This window comes from Salvelinus sp. IW2-2015, linkage group LG15 (assembly GCF_002910315.2).
Source record: "Salvelinus sp. IW2-2015 linkage group LG15, ASM291031v2, whole genome shotgun sequence".
Lineage (NCBI taxonomy): Eukaryota > Metazoa > Chordata > Actinopteri > Salmoniformes > Salmonidae > Salvelinus > Salvelinus sp. IW2-2015.
Window position 1 is genome coordinate 21,821,989 of NC_036855.1, and position 16,656 is coordinate 21,838,644.

The following is a 16,656-nucleotide window of genomic DNA, read 5'->3' on the forward strand; positions in this document are numbered from 1 at the left end:
AAACAGACACGTTCCAGTGCAGGTGGCTTGGTACCGCAGTGGCATTTCAGCACCTCACCCTAAACCACAGAAACCAGGCTTGTTTGTCCTCCTGAATCTTGTAGATTATTTTTTAGATGGGCCTGCATGCTCTGGGAAGAATCAATACAAACTGGGAGGTGGCTGTACATTTGAATGCAGAAGATAAGGCACTACAGAGCACCTGCAGCCTGTATAACAAGTGAGGTCTAAATCAAGCCTTTGAGAGCATTAGGCTACTGGACAACTGCTTCCTTGTCTATTTTCACTGCTGACACAGCTAGGCCTAAAGCATTTGAACCCTGCACTGAACTCACTGGGACAAACACACAGTCAGTCCTATTAGAAGAGCCTGCTTCTGCTGCTCAGAGAGGCCTGTTGGTAGCCAGCCCTGTGCTCTCCCAGCATGCTGTCTGTAGCTGCCTGCGCTGAGCCATGCCCTGGGCTGAGTCATCCAGCCTGCCTCACATCACRAAGCCAAGGACAGCTCCCCTCCACGTGATCTGTCTGTTCTGTCTGGGGTTTGATCATCAGAGGCTTTGGACCACAGCCTTCAGTTCCATAGGAGCTACTGCTGTACAATGAGACTCAGTTCAAATAATCAGTGTGGCCTATACACTCAGTAGAATGGTAAATGTACGACCAGTGGAGGGCCAAGCTAAATCTATGTTATCAACTCAAATATATGCAAAATAGAGTGTATCCAGCAAGGCCTATCTTGTCCCCGTTTCAAAGCTAAAATCAGAATACCTTGTGGGAGCAAGCACAAACATGTAGACCTACACACAACATGGAGTGTGTGTGTGGGTGGTCCTGTCTGAGCTGACTAGGGTTCGTCCTGACAAGCCACTGCTAGTTTGCGCCGTCTAATCTCAGGCACCTACGTGAAATTAGAGGGATTAGCCACCTTCTTAAGTAACATGCCGCGAGCAGCCCATTGACTTTCACCAGACTGGACAGGCCAACAACAACTACATTATAAACATTCCCCCTTAACACTGATGACAGCCAGTATAATACCCCGCTGTCCACTCAACCAAACACAAATAAAAATAATTAAAGTATCCTTAAGTGTTTTGGCATACAGTTCAGGAAACAATGATAGACAAGCTCCATTGCAGTGACGACAAACAGCAAACTATAAATAAATATGACTACTACATGGTTAATAATCATGCTCACTGAGGCGTCTGCATTATGCTGCATCCTGCATGGAGAAGACAATTCTACTGGCACTGTCGAGTCTCCAGTAGGCATTATTATTATATTAAACCAGCTTGCACCAGCTAACACTCGTTGATGATTCGAAAAAGACAGTTGGTTTTCCCAGCATGCCCCAGTGGTTTGTGTGTGCACTCTCTGACAGTAGAGTGAGAGGGGCAGGCAGGCTTCCGCCATGACAATGTCAGTAGTAGAGGGCTAGTGTTACCATACCAGCAATAACGTTACACGCCTGTAAACTGGAGTAAATGACCCACCTTGTTGATACTGTAAAGAGAAAGTGTTGCAGCTAAATGCTTTCTGGTCTTGGGATTGCTGAGAGAACAGGGGCAAAACTGCTTTGACAATTCCTGCAAATGTGACCCTGCAATACCTCAAAACCAGCTGAACAAAAATAGCCTGAAGGAAAGCAAATCTACAGCCAGAAAAATGTATCGATGGAAAAATATTCTAACTAACATTCGTCAAAATTTGTGATTTCTAATGGAGGGCAAGTGGTTTGAGGGAGAGGGTCATCTCAGCTGGTTCTACCACTGGTCCCAGACCAGTGAATCACATAAGCAGCCTCTTCATTCATGGTTTGAGAATATTCAGAAAGTTATCCAGTTAGTTATACTGAATGATTTTACTGTGCTTTGACTGTATCATCCAACCCCCATGTGTCACTGTCTCCTCTGAATGACACACTCACTTTCATAGAGGAGTAGTCCTAAACCTGCTGAGAACTGAAAGTGAAGATATCCAGGCATTCAACCAGGGGTGGTACGGACCGACACATGGTGCCCATCTATTATTCAGCAACAGGCCCTCAGTTGACAGAATGGCACATTCACTTTGACCATGGTCGTGTGGATCAGCGTAGCATTGTCTCTAAAGCAGAGCATTAGTGTTTGGGGGACACAGCGTCGGGCTCAGCAGACTAGACTGTGGGTGTAGATGGCTCATGGACGGGACAGTACTGTGTAGAGCATAGGGATATGGTGTGGAGAGCAAAGCAGCCTAATGGGTTAATGGTGTTGACAACAATGCAGACAGCAGCACACTGAGCCAATAGCATCAATCAAGAAGAATGGTAGACGGGCCGAAACGGCCCCCATTAACATTGTCAGGGCTGTAGTGGTGCGGGTCGAGAGTTTCAAGTTCCTTGGTGTCCACATCACCAACGAACTATCATGGTCCAAACACCAAGACAGTCATGAAGAGGGCACGACAAAACCTATTCCCCCTCAGGAGACCGAAGAGATTTGGCATGGTTCCCCAGATCCTCAATAAGTTCTACAGCTGCACCATCGAGAGCATCCTGACCTGTTACGTCACCGCCTGGTATGGCAACTGCTCAGCATCTGACCATAAGGCGCTACAAAGGGGCATGTGTACAGCACAGTACATCACTGGGGCCAAGCTTCCTGCCATCCAGGACCTATATAATAGGCGGTGTCAGAGGACAGCCCATAAAATTGTCAGAGACTCCAGTCACCCAAGTCATAGACTGTTCTCTCTGCTACCGCACGGCAAGCTGTACCGGAGCGCCAAGTCTAGGACCAAAAGGCTCCTTAACAGCTTCTACCCCCAAGCCATAAGACTGCTGAACAATTAATAAAATAGCCACCGGACAATTTACATTGACTGACCTCCCCTCCCTTTTGTACACTGTCGCTACTCACTGTTTATTATCTATGCAGTCACTTCACCCCTACCTACATGTACAAATTACCTCATTTAACCTGTACCCCCGCACACTGACTCGGTACCAGTTCCCCTTGTATATAGCCTCATTATTGTTATTCTTATTGTGTCACTTTTTACTTCAGTCTATTTGGTAAATATTTTCTTAACTCTTCTTGAACTGCACTGTTGGATTTTCTTAGGGATAGGGGGCAGTATTTTCACGTCTGGATGAAAAGCATGCCCAAAGTAAACTGCCTGTTACTCAGGCCCAGAAGCTAGGATATACATATAAAATTGGTATATTGATAGAAAACACAAAAGTTTCTAAAACTGTTAAAATAATGTCTGAGTATAACAAAACTGATTTGCCAGGCAAAACCCCAAGGACAAACCATCCAGGGAAAAAAATGGAGTTCACAGTATTTCCCAACGGCTTTCTATGGGAAGCCCTATTTAATAGGAACCTGATTGCAGTTCCTATGGCTTCCACTAGATGTCAACAGTCTTTAGAAATTCTTCAATGTTTTTCTTTTGAGAAATGAAGAAGTATGGCTGTTCTTTGTATGTGTCACTCCAGGTGGACTCTGTTTGGTGTGCATGAACTGGAACGTGCTTCACGTTGTTTTTTATCCAATATTGGAAACAGTTTATCCTGTCTTAAATTTTATCGATTATTTACGTTTTAGGATACCTGAGGTTTGATTAGGAACGTTGTTTGAAATGTTTGGACCAAGTTTACAGGTAACTTAGATACTTTGTAGTCATGTTGGGCGAGTTGGAACCGGTGTATTTCTGAATCAAACGCGTCAAATAAATTGACATTTTGGGGATATAAAGAAGGAATTTATCGAACAAAACGACCATTCATTGTGTCACAGACATTTGGGATTGCAAAAAGAAGATATTCAAAGGTAAGGCATTTATTATATTGTTATTTCTGACTTTTGTGTCGTTACCTGCCCGGTTGAAAATGATTTTCATGTGTTTGTATGCGGGGCGCTCTCCTCAGATAATCGCATGGTCTGCTTTCGCCGTAAAGCCTTTTTGAAATCTGACACTGCGGCTGGATTAACAAAAAATTAAGCTTTATTTTGATGTATTACAGTTATATTTTCGTGAATCTTGAATATTGACATTTCTGTAGTTTGAATTTGGCGCTCTGCAATTTCACTGGATGTTGTCAAATCGATCCCGCTAAAGGGATTGGCGCGCGAAGGGATCACTAACAGGTTAATTCCATTGAGAATTTGTGGTCAATCCTCAAGAGGCGGGTGGACAAACAAAACCCCACAAACTACAAGCATTGATTATGCGAGATTGGGCTGCCATCAGTCAGGATGTGGCCCAGAAGTTAATTGACAGCATGCCAGGGTGGATTGCAGAGGTCTTGAAAAAGAAAGGTCAACACTGCAAATATTGACTCTTTGCATCAACTTCATGTCATTGTCAATAACAGCCTTTGACACTTATGAAATGCTTGTAATTATACTTCAGTATTCCATAGTAACATCTGACAAAAATATCTAAAGACACGGAAGCAGCAAACTTTGTGGAAATTAATATGTGTCATTCTCAAAACTTTTGGCCAAGACTGTACATTTTAAAGTGAAAGAGTCAAAGCATAATCCTGTTACCGTGAAATGCTTACTTACAAGCTCTTAAGGTCTGGGGAGTTTCCTGGCCATGGCCTCAAAATATCGATGTTTTGTTCCCCGAGCCGCTTAGTTATTACTTTTGCCTTATGGCAAAGTGCTCCATCATGCTGGAAAAGGCATTGTTCGTCACCAAAACTGTTTCTGGATGGTTGGGAGAAGTTGCTCTCGAAGGATGTGTTGGTACCATTCTTTATTCATGGCTGTGTTCTTAGGCAAAATTGTGAGTGAGCCCACACCTTTGGCTGAAAAGCAACCCCACACATGAATGGTCTCAGGATGCTTTACTGTTGGCATGACACAGGACTGATGGTAGCGCTCACCTTGTCTTCTCCGGACAAGCTTTTTTTCCAGATGCCCCAAACAATCGGAAAGGGGATTCATCAGAGAAAATAACTTTACCCCAGTCCTCAGTAGTCCAATCCCTGTACCTTCTGCAGAATATCAGTCTGTCTCTGATGTTTTTCCAGGAGAGAAGTGGCTTCTTTGCTGCCCTTCTTGACACCAGACCATCCTCCAAAAGTCTTCGCCTCTGTGCACTCACACCTGCCTGCTGCCATTCCTGAGCAAGCGCTGTACTGGTGGTGCCCTGATCCCGCAGCTGAATCAACTTTAGGAGACGGTCCTGGCGCTTTCTGGACTTTCTTGGGCGCCCCGAAGCCTTCTTCACAACAATTGAACCGCTCTCCTTGAAGTTCTTGATGATCCGATAAATGGTTGATTTAGGTGCGATCTTACTGGCAGCAATATCCTTGCCTCGGAAGCCCTTTTTCTGCAAAGCAATGATGACGGCACGTGTTTCCTTGCAGGAAACCATGTTTGACAGAGGAAGAACAATTATTCCAAGCAGCACCCTCCTTTTGAAGCTTCCAGTCTGTTATTCGAACTCAATCAGCATGACAGAGTGATCTCCAGCCTTGTCAACACTCACACCTGTGTTAACGAGAGAATCACTGACATGATGTCAGCTGGTCCTTTTGTGGCAGGGCTGAAATGCAGTGGAAATGTTTTTTTGGGATCCAGTTCATTTGCATGGCAAAGAGGGACTTTGCAATTAATTGCAATTCATCTGATCACTCTTCATAACATTCTGGAATATATGCAAATTGCCATCATACAAACTGAGGCAGCAAACTTTGAAAATTAATATTTGTGTCCTTCAAAACTTTTGGCCACAACTGTATGCCCCAAAAAAATTAAACTTGATTTCAAATTTTAATAAACCATACAAACTCTATGCACAAAGACTACTTCATTTCCAAAAACGAATTTAGTGGAAAAACTGTGCAGATGCAAACTTCGGTAATGGAATTATGGTAATATCTCCCTCAGGTTTTATTCGACCACATTTTTCAAAAAACAATATCTGCTCTGAATTAAGATTCAAAGATGTTTGCAGAAATAATGGGGTGTCAGCTATGACATGGCACCTTCAGTTTGAAAAAATATATTTTGGTTACTGAACTACATTAAGTGAAGTGGATTTACACCCGGCAACGGAATTACATCATGGGTCCCTGATCTGTACTACACAGAAATGTATCATTATGGATATGAGTGTCATTCTCCTCTTGTTTCACAAGTTTGGACATCACAGCACAGTACAGTACAGAGTAGGGTACAGCACAGTTCAGTACAGTATAATATACTGTACTTTTCTTTACTGTATTGTATAGGACATATTCCACTGTGCTCTAATCACTACTGAACTGTATTTAATTGAAGTGTAATCTACTGTGCTCTACTCAATGTACTGTGCTATCCAAACTTGTGAAAATACATAAAATTATAGGTTTTGATTTGGTCGTTTTACTGTGGATATAGATACTTTTGTACCCMTTTCCTCCAGCATCTTCAATGTCCTTTGCTGCTGTTCTGGGATTGATTTGCACTTTTCGTACAAAAGTACGTTAATCTCTAGGAGACAGAATGCGTCTCCTTCCTGAGCGGTACAACAGCTGCGTGGTCCCATGGTGTTTATACTTGCGTACTATTGTTTGTACAGATGAACGTGGTAACTTCAGGCATTTGGAAATTGCTTCCAAGAATGAACCAGACTTGTGGAGGTCTACAATTTTGTTTCTGGGGTCTTGGCTGAATTCTTTTGATTTTCCCTTGATGTCAAGCAAAGAGGCACTGAGTCTGAAGGTAGGCCTTGAAATACATCCACAGGTACACCTCCAATTGACTCAAATTATGTCAATTAGCCTATCAGAAGCTTCTAAAGCCATGACAATTTTCTGGACATTTCCAAGCTGTTTAAAGGCACAGTCAACTTAGTGTATGTAAACTTCTGACCCACTGGAATTGTGATACAGTGAATTATAAGTGAAATAATCTGTCTGTAAACAATTGTTGGAAAAATTCCTTGTGTCATGCACAAAGTAGATGTCCTAACCGATTTGCCAAAACTATAGTTTGTTAACAAGAAATTTSTGGAGTGGTTGAAAAACTAGTTTAATGACTCCAACCTAAGTGTATGTAAACTTCCGACTTCACCTGTAAATGCCAACTAACTTTTTGATCAGTGTGTGTTTCAACTATTTAACTGTACTAGAACGCTTAAGGCTGCTAAAATTTTAAATTTTGGTTATCGGTATCGGGTTTGTTGGCAAGAAAAATATCAGATATTGGTATCGGCCAAAAATGTCATATCGGTGCATCCCTACTATTTATGTTGTTTACAACTTTTACCTTTACTCCACTACATTCCTAAAGAAAATATGTACTTTTTACTCTCACACGTTTCCCTGACACCCAAAAGTAGTCGTTACATTTAGAATGCTCAGGCATCTATCAATATAGCTCACTATGTCCCTGTCTGTCCGCAATAAAAATAAACTAATAAAATCATGCTGTTTGCTTAATATAATCAATTTACTTCTACTTAAGTAAGACAATTTAGTACTTTTTCCACCACTGTACTTAAGTACAATTTAAACCAGATACTTTTACTCAAGTAGTATTTTACCCATGTTACCAGAGATGCCTTTTTCTTTCTTTGTATAGGTATTCGCGCGCATTTGATATTTCACAAACTATGTCAAGGAACATTTAAAACTAATACCGGGTCGCTGATTATTGTTTTGATAACAAACAACATTCAGTCATGTTACCTAGCTAGCTAACAACCTGGTAACTTGACAGTAGGTTCAGGCCAATTTTATTGGCACAGGAAGAAAAGGTAAAAGGTCTGCTAGTCATGAGATGTGCTTCAAAAAGGTAAGATTCCTATTGGCCTAATGTAAGCCTAAGTAAATAAAAAAAATCTATTTCTTTCTGGTGCTCCTTAAATTCTGTTTGGTGTCTAACGTTTTAAACTGGGAGCAGTGTGTATAGGTGTGTTTGTGGGAGAGAGAGTGGTGTGTGTGTTTGAGAGTGAGGGAGACCGAGAGAGTGTGTGGATGGGAGGGAGAGTGTGTGTGCATTAACTGAAGGGTAAAGGGTTCATGCAGTGTTTTCCCCTTACTGACACAATGACATGCAGATCCTTACGCATGTATTTTCGTTCCTCCCATTCCTCCAGCCAAATCACAGGTAGGCCTTTGGAAATATGAGCAAATCAGCCATTCAATGCCATATTCTATTATACACTGAACAGTGTGAAGTTCAACTCAATGTGTTGTATTGAGTAAGTGTGAATTTCAGTGACAGGTTTTTTGGAAAATGTTTAGAAAACGTGGACAAGCCTCTGGGGGACGGGGCAAACAGGATGCTAGGCCAATTATTTATCTTTACACCGTGGTATCGCGATACTACTAGGTATCGTAATATTTAGCCTGGTATCTTTTGTAACATTTTTGGTACCGTGACAACACTATCTCTGATACCTTTTAATATTTTTTCTACTCAGTGGCTACACCCCCGTGAGCCCAGACATCACATTAGGCGTCATAGAACCGCACCGTCTTCGACAGAGGATAAAACCCACTCCTGAAGAAATTCACACCAGACTAGAAAACATGCAGCTGACGCAACATGTTAAAATAGTTTGCACTACAACTCTACCAAAGGACAAGTCCATACCACGTGGAGCATTGGCTACACGGCTGGAAATGGTTCAACTCTGAGACTATCAGTCCCTACAGAATAAGAGCAAATCTTAGATATGTAATTTCTAGCTGCAGACTAGTAATTATACAAGTCTAGAAAGAGAATACCGACAACCACTGAAGCATCTATCTATGAGAAGATTTCTGAATGGTACTCTGAAATATCCATTCTAACCACCTACAACCGCAAAAGACATTGTGACTTCTGGGAAAGTTAACCAGAGACTCTGATGAACCCTACAGGACGATTGAATATTCCAACAGAGAAGACAACGACAGAGCTTAAATATATAAATTGCAATTATCCTCGAATGAGCGGCCGTTCACGTGCAAATGATTAGCATTTCAATTAATATAATTCTAGACTGTGTAGTGAATCCAATTGGTCTTTCCCAGTCTCCACCCCTTTCCTTTTGTCTTCCAAGCAGTCATATCGGATTAGCCCACTAGGGACTTTTCTATCATTGTTAGTAACCAATATCTACTGTTTGTTATGTATTTCTGTGATTATTTAGTTAATAAATAATTAAGCCAATTTGTATATTGCTGAATCATTATGGAAACTAGGGTTTGTGCAGATAACCAATAATTTTACGACGTTTGGAATGAGACTAATGAGGTAACAATTAATAATCATTAATGGAAGACTAATTGAAAATATCTTAAGAGTCGATTCGGGAAATAGAGACTCATTTTTTTCCCTGTGGTGCCCCAACTTCCTAGTTAAAGTTTACATGATAGTTTTAATAATAATTACAGAGAATTGATTTGATAAAATAACAGTCTTCACATTTAATGATAGTCACAGACACGACAAAGGTAATATATCTCTTAAACGCTGTTGAATATTCCGATAATACGGGGTGCTACGCTAGCTAGATGTGGCTGGGGGTGGTAATAGCCTTTCTTTCACATGATCCATCAATTTAGAAAAGTGCGCCTGGTAAGCGTCATTTAATAATGATAAAATATTTTACAAGTAACCATTTCCATGTACCCTTTACACCTTCTGTATCTTGTGCATGTGACAAACTTAGATTTCATTTGATATAGTGCGTGTTTAACAGAGACGGTAATGTGAACAACATGACCAGCACCAAAGTCAGATTTGGATACAGGCCAAGGACTAGATAATATATTTTTTAAATGGAGTTCACACTTATTGTAGGCTACTACTTTTACAATTTTTTGTCTTGATATCTTTGGTTGTTTACTACACTACTCACTCGGTTTAGTACATGGCCTCACATGTGAATCCTTAAAGAGATGTGTGGGGCTAAGGCTTAAGAGGGTGTGAACAATGCTGAATGGGTGTAGACAACATGCTCTCCAGTAGGTGTAACAAAAATATTCATGGACAATTTTCTTAAAAGTGGGGTTACAAGTTCATCAACTCTCAAAGCAGAATTACTTTCCCATTGATATACCATTTTCCAGCTTAGTCTACTTTTATCCAATGTAAAAAACAATTCCAAATGTTGCTACATAGGACCAAATCCAGATGGTGGGTCACACATTAAAACTGCAAACATTTTCTCTACAGCCCAAGGCAAAATGTGTAGAATTGCTTGAGTTGAACTCTAAAACGTACAAAAAAGTATCTCCGCTGTAAAGAGGAGGGCCACTAAAATGTACGCATACCCACGAGCAACTGTGGCCCCTCATGATGACTTCAGATTCGGGTCTACCAAACATATTAAGAAATGACAATGCCAGATGATCATCAACATCATGTGAAGGAGAACATAGCTCAAGAGGTAAGCTGTGTCAATGTTCCAACCAACCCTGTGAAGCAAATGCACACACCCACAAAAGTCAGTGACCAAAGACAAGCCGCGTTGCCAAACCAACACAATTCTCCCAATCTAATCTGAAAGATAATGTATTGTGTGGAGCATGTGCTAATTTATTGCCTTAAGTTATAGGCCTCCCCACTGTGTGCTGCCATTACAGTCACTCCCAGTAGGCCTTGGAGCATCTATTCCTTTTAAGTATATTCTCCATCCTCCATTGACCGGAGATTAATGGTGAACACACATACAACAGAAATTAATTGGAAACAATATGACCCGTTTGGCTCCTACAGTCCTCATGTAGCAAATTGTACTGATACCCTCATCTAAAATCCCACATTTTTTTATCCCCTCCATTTGTCATCAAGAGTTGTGACTCAGTCAGAAGGTAATAATGTCTGAGCAGACTTAAAATAATACCTTGTTCCTCCATTCTTGAGGAATGGGGGCTAGAAATGTTAGCCTATAATGTATGTCAGTTATGATGAGGTGAGATTCCAATTCCAGGGCCATGTTCCTCCTGTGAAAGACCAACCAGGTGGACAATCCTGAATGATAGAAATGCTTGATACAACCTTGCCCATGCCCTAGATGCCCCATCTGCTTCAGGATGGAGACTGTCCAGTTTTTAGATTCCCATCACCATCCATCTGGTGGTCACATTCCAAATTAATCCTGACACTACCAGTGACACCACAGCTGTTTTAGGGCYCTCACAGCTGTTACAGCAGTTGCATACCATAGCCAAGCTTCCAAGGCCCCCAGGCATAGGCTAGGCTAAGTCCTTATTATTGACCATGATGACAGAATTCTTGATATCGCCAAGAATTAAAATTAAAGCCAATCTGTTATAACACTATTTGCAAACAAAAGCAGCTAATGTTAGTTTATGTTAGATTGAGATCATAGGATGGAGGCCATATCACAGCTTGGTCTCATAGACATTTTAAATACGGGACACTGAAATTCGTATATGTTACATTGTGTATGGTTACATAAGACAGAAGGTTACTTAAGACTGATTGGGGTGGATAGGTGTGCGTATAACGCGAACGTCCAGCAACCCAAAGGTTGCGTGTTCGAATCTCATTAGACAACTTTAGCATTGGAGCAACTTTTATATTACTACTTATTATTTTTAGCTACTTTGCAACTACTTAGGATGTTAGCTAACCCTTCCCCTAACCCAGAAAGTGGAATTCGTAACATATATACGTGTTTGCACATTCACAACATATTGTAAGTTTTGCAAATTCGTAATATATCATACGAAATGGGTGGACATCTGTAAATTAATACATACCATACGAAACGCTACATATCGTAAATGAGGTGTCTGATTTACGTACAGATTTTTTTTTCTTCTTCTTGAAACCAGGTTGCACGTCATCAGGGTAAACTTGCTTCCAGCTTGGCACTAGTGATATCGGGCAATGTTTGAATAGCAGATAAATTACTCTAACGTTAACTCACCTTCAGCAACAGTTTCATCAACGGTCACTTGATACCGTCCAATGGTGAAAACCCGTCCAATAAAACTGCCAACGCTGCTGCTCGACCCAATGCCACCTCCACCTGCTCCAGAACCAGGCCCAGAACTCGCAAGTTCCCGGCGTGAATCGAAGAACTTCTTCATTTTCCGGTGGTGAAAGCCAAGTGCCGATTGGTTTGCAATCAATACCTATCCACAATAACGCCTAGCTAACTATTCGATTTGGATAATTGGTTGACCGTAGTCAATTTAGGTTAGTTAACAAGTTAGCTATCTTATTGAAGAGCCCCCTCGTTCGATTTCCAGGCGCTAGCTAGCTAGCTACCAAGGTGTCGACTGTCATAATAGCTAGCTAGCTAAATAGCCAACTAGCTAGTTAACTCACTATCAGCATATGCGTTGACACGGGTTAGCTATTAACTAAGGTTATTACTATAACATTAGCAATGGATAATCCGTTAGCTAGTGGTAGCAAAGAAATCCCTATCTAGCTGGCTTTGACAGTTGTGTTGGCAAACTACTAAGCTAGCTAGCTACTCTGGCCAGCTTGTTCTAGTTATTTACAAACGTCATCACCCATTTTCAGCGTAAAGACATTTAGCTATTTCACCCGTTTCTCCAGAGCTCTTGGTGTAGACTCCTGAATACTCCCTGGTTTCTCTTAGAGCATTGGCTAATTAGCTGCTTAACGTTAGCTACATAGGTGTCCTAGTAGCTAGTAATTCATAGCCAGCTTTACTCCCGTGGACAACAACTGATCTGCCTGGGCGCAACGTCGATGACAAAATGTGCAGATCGGCGCTACTGTCAGTTGGATTCGGTAGGGCTTTAGATCAGGCAAGTGACACCGTAGATAATATTTGCACGTTCGAACTATTTGAGAAAATCTTTCTAGCTTTATTTGGTTCTTCGTCGCGAAGGACCGTGTACTATGTTAAATTTTGAAAATAAAAATAAATACTCTAATCTGAGTGACGTTGACCTCAATGAGACCAGGGAATTGTAGTCCGTACAAGGTATGTTGTGGAATCGGCGGGTCGCCTTCAAAATAAAGGCCCCCCCTTTGAAACTGATGCAAACAGTTAAACATTGTGGAATCATGACCCAATTTGACTAGATMGTGCTAAACAATTTTGGAATGGTGTTATATAAATTCAACAAAAGACCATTTGTTAATTTGATCAACAACAAAAAAATATTTTAKAATTGTACTGTGGATGCCCTTATGAAAAAGATTGCAGTCATTGTGTCGTATAACTGCAGTATCCTGCAAATACTGCATCCAAAATAACACCGTTTTTTTTACTGCAGTAATTTTGCAGTACATTAGTGCAGTACGCTGCAGTTATTCTGCAATTACTGCATCCAAAATACCACAGTCGACTGCAGTTACTGCACTTTTACTGCAGTTTTAAAACTGCATTTCTTTTGTTGTAAGGGTGTATTAGACTTCAGAATTGTATTGGGGGCATACTAACATTGCAATGTACAGTCTTACCTATGGATCTTGGGTCCATTAATAGGAAATCATGTCACAATTGAATCTATTGTTCATATTGGACATTCATTTCGCAATGTACGGCCTTACCTATAGATTTTGGGTCCATGAAATGGGGTATCAGCCTACTCAGTGACACTKACAGAACACAACTGTGAAGAGTTTTCACAAATGGGGTATTGTGGGGTATTGTTTGTAGATGTAACACAACAGAATGCGGAATAAGTCAAGCTGTATGAATACTTTCTGAAGGCACTGTATAAGGCCGACTTAAGCTGGAGACAGCAACACTAGAATGGGTGAGGTCTGGGAGCATAGTGCTGATAACATTGGACCTATCATGGAAAGCAACTCTGGACCTGCTAGGAAAACTGACTCTAGACCTGCCAGGAAAACCGACTCTGCACATGCCAGGGAAACTGACTCTAGATGTGACAGGGAAACTGGCTCTGAACCGTACAGGGAAACTGGCTCTGGACCTGACAAGAAAAAGGATTCTGGACCTGAAACTGGCAGAGAGCTAGGAGATCGGAAGAGATCTGGGCCTACTAGAGGAACTGGTAACTCTGAGTCGGGTAAGAGCCTGATGGCCCACCTGGGCTTGGGACTGAGTGCCGGAGACCTCAGACCCAGTATAACTGGAAAGTGCTAGGGACTGAGGGCTGAGGACTGAGAACCTAGGGAGCTATGGGCTGACTGTGTCTGGAGACAGCAAGCCTAATGTAGTAAAGTTTGGGCCTAGCAAGGCAGGATGCTCTAATCCTGGCGTGCTAGGAAACTGTCTACCAACTAAGGCAGGGGGCTGCGATCCGTGCAGGGCCAGAGACTGCAGACCTACAGACTGGGCACCTAACCTACAGCCTGGCAGGGCAAGGGGCTGTAAGCCCGGCAGGCTAGGACGCTGCTTACCCAATAAGAAATGGGTCTGCAATCCAAGCAGGGCAGGAGACTGCAGACCTACAGGCGGCGTAGCTAATTTAGGGCCTAGCATGGCAGGGGGCTCTAAGCCTGGGAGGATAGGACAATGCATACCCAATAAGGTGGGGGTCTGTGATCCGTGCAGCGCAGGAGACTGCAGATCTGACGGAGAAGCAAATGTGGGTCCTAGCTGGGTAGGATACCTAGGGCCTGGCAGAGCAGCAAACTTAGGGGCTACTAGTGCAGGTAACTATGAACTTAGAGCGGCAGAGGACTGGGGACCMAGCACAATGACAGGCATCTGGGAACCTAAGTCAGAACAGTGTGAACCTGCAACTAGGGCCATAGACTGAAGGCCTTGTACTGCTGTAAACTGAAAGCCTACCAAGGGGGCAGATTAGACTGGACCTACCGGGAAGGCAAGGAACTCTAGACCTACCATGAGGGCAGGATACACTAGTCCTCTTTCAAGGTCYGGACATACTTGGCCTACTGGTAAGGCACGGAACTCTAAACCTGACTCTACCAAGGAGAGGAAGTGGACATCTAGGTCATGGGGGACATCAGGGGTGACTTCTGGTGGGTCACGCGGGGTGATGTCTAGCGGGTCCCGCATGGCGAGAACTGGAGGGTCCCCTAAGTCGAGGTCTGGAAGATCTGGAGGTATTGGAGCTAGCAGGATGCTAGCAGGCAGGGCCAGCAGGGACCCCAGGCCTGGGACCGGCAGCTCTCACCAGGCAGGGGCTAACGGGGCCAGGCCAGCAGGAGCGGACTGAACCCTTGCAGCTCATCTTCCTCAGGTGCATGACAGCTTCGTGTGGTGGTGTGGGCTGGTATCTCTTCGGGGCACCCCAACATCTCAACTACAGCAGGTTCAATTCTATCTTGAAAGATCACGTAAAATTGGCTAGCTGGAGCAATCTGAGTGGTTGGCTCTTCTGAGCTCTCACCCGCTAGTGACAAACTAGTGGTCTGATCCCACTAGAGGGGGTCCGGTAAGAGCCAGGCAGATGTGTCCACATCCTGACCCCACTAGGGGGGGTGGATCACTACTGGCTGTAAGCAAACAAGTGATGCTCGTTTGTAGCAATACTGGCTGTATCCAAGGCTCAGCCAATTGTTTACATAACAACAGAATGCAGCGCAACACGRGACTGAAGAAAGAAGAGACAACCAATTTACTAGATACATCATCAGCACGCCCTCTGGAAAGTCAGCTTGCCAGTTACAYCAGCGCGTCCCCTGAATGATAACGAAGAGGTAACGTGAGAAGCCTGACCACGGAGACCGGGGTGAGAAGGTGAAGAAGCGTACTTCATGAGCTGTAACCAAAAAACTACTGTCATTTGGAAAATTTGAGMTGAGGGAGAAAGTGTGGTGGAACAAGTATTAGTATTAAGTATCTTGCTWYCTGGATCGAATTATCCATTAGCTAGCCAGAGAAATGTTGAGCAACATTGGCCAATTTACTGGACCCTGGCAATCTGTGTGAAATGTTAACTAGCTAACGAACTAACCACTATCTGTTAACTAATGTTTTCTCTCTACAGTATGTGGTTCATTTTCAGAATTAGAGAATTAGGTGAAAAGGAGGCGTTGCTTGTTAAACAAGTMGATTCAGGGATCAAGTGTAGCTGGTYCTGGGCCTGTCTTAAACTGGATGCCACTATAGAAGTGAAAGGAACACCACACACTTTCCCTCTTTCTCACTTTTGCTGGCACATTGTAGAACAGATGTCCACAGGCAGAAAGTGTACAATGTAATAATGTGCAGTGCAGCCCAAATATATTGTTTTTGTTGTGTTGAATTTGACAGTAACAGGTGTGTGTGTGAGTGAGGAGGGATTATACTTTTTTTTAACTCAGTGAYCYTTATTTTTGCACACATGTAGCCTTCATCGATGTCTATATGCACTTCATCGATGTCTATAGTGGCCACTATAATAGAGCAAAAATAGAATAGAATGTTTGTTTCATTCTATTTCTACTTTAAGATGCTTTTTTCCACAATTGCAATATTTATGRGTGTGGTCACATGCATTCTATTATAAAGGCTGTCATGGCTAACTGCAATATTAGTGTATTGTTTTTTCTGAAGACTTGAGTGTCATTTGCAGTAAAGTCTAGGCAACAAATAACATTGGATTGCATTCTTTACATTTTTAGCTGTGAGTTAGGTTCACATTAACCACTTTTTATTTTACACACAGAGATTGATCATGTAGATCATGTTCTTTGTTGTTTAATTAGTTAAAGCCTGCATTTCCCCCTAGCAGGGATTTTTTTWGCATGTTTCAGTGCAACTAAAAAAAGTGTCACCTTTTTGGGCCCTCAGCCATTTGCA

General features: G+C 42.4%; 1 protein-coding gene across 10 annotated transcripts in view; it reads right to left on the reverse strand.

Annotated features, from left to right (window-relative positions):
• Positions 1-12,859, reverse strand: part of LOC111974128 (AP2-associated protein kinase 1) — a 43,007-nt gene extending 30,148 nt beyond the window's left edge. For 8 of the 10 annotated variants that reach the window (XM_070447029.1, XM_024001724.3, XM_024001721.3 and 5 more), the window contains exon 1: positions 11,878-12,858. In XM_070447029.1, the coding sequence (XP_070303130.1) occupies positions 11,878-12,040 (163 nt within the window). In that variant the 5' untranslated portion in view covers positions 12,041-12,858. Of the gene's footprint in view, positions 1-11,877 lie in introns of all 10 variants that reach the window. The other 2 variants (XM_024001725.3, XM_024001727.2) reach the window with 2 other exon arrangements.
• Between the last annotated feature and the right edge of the window lie 3,797 nt (positions 12,860-16,656).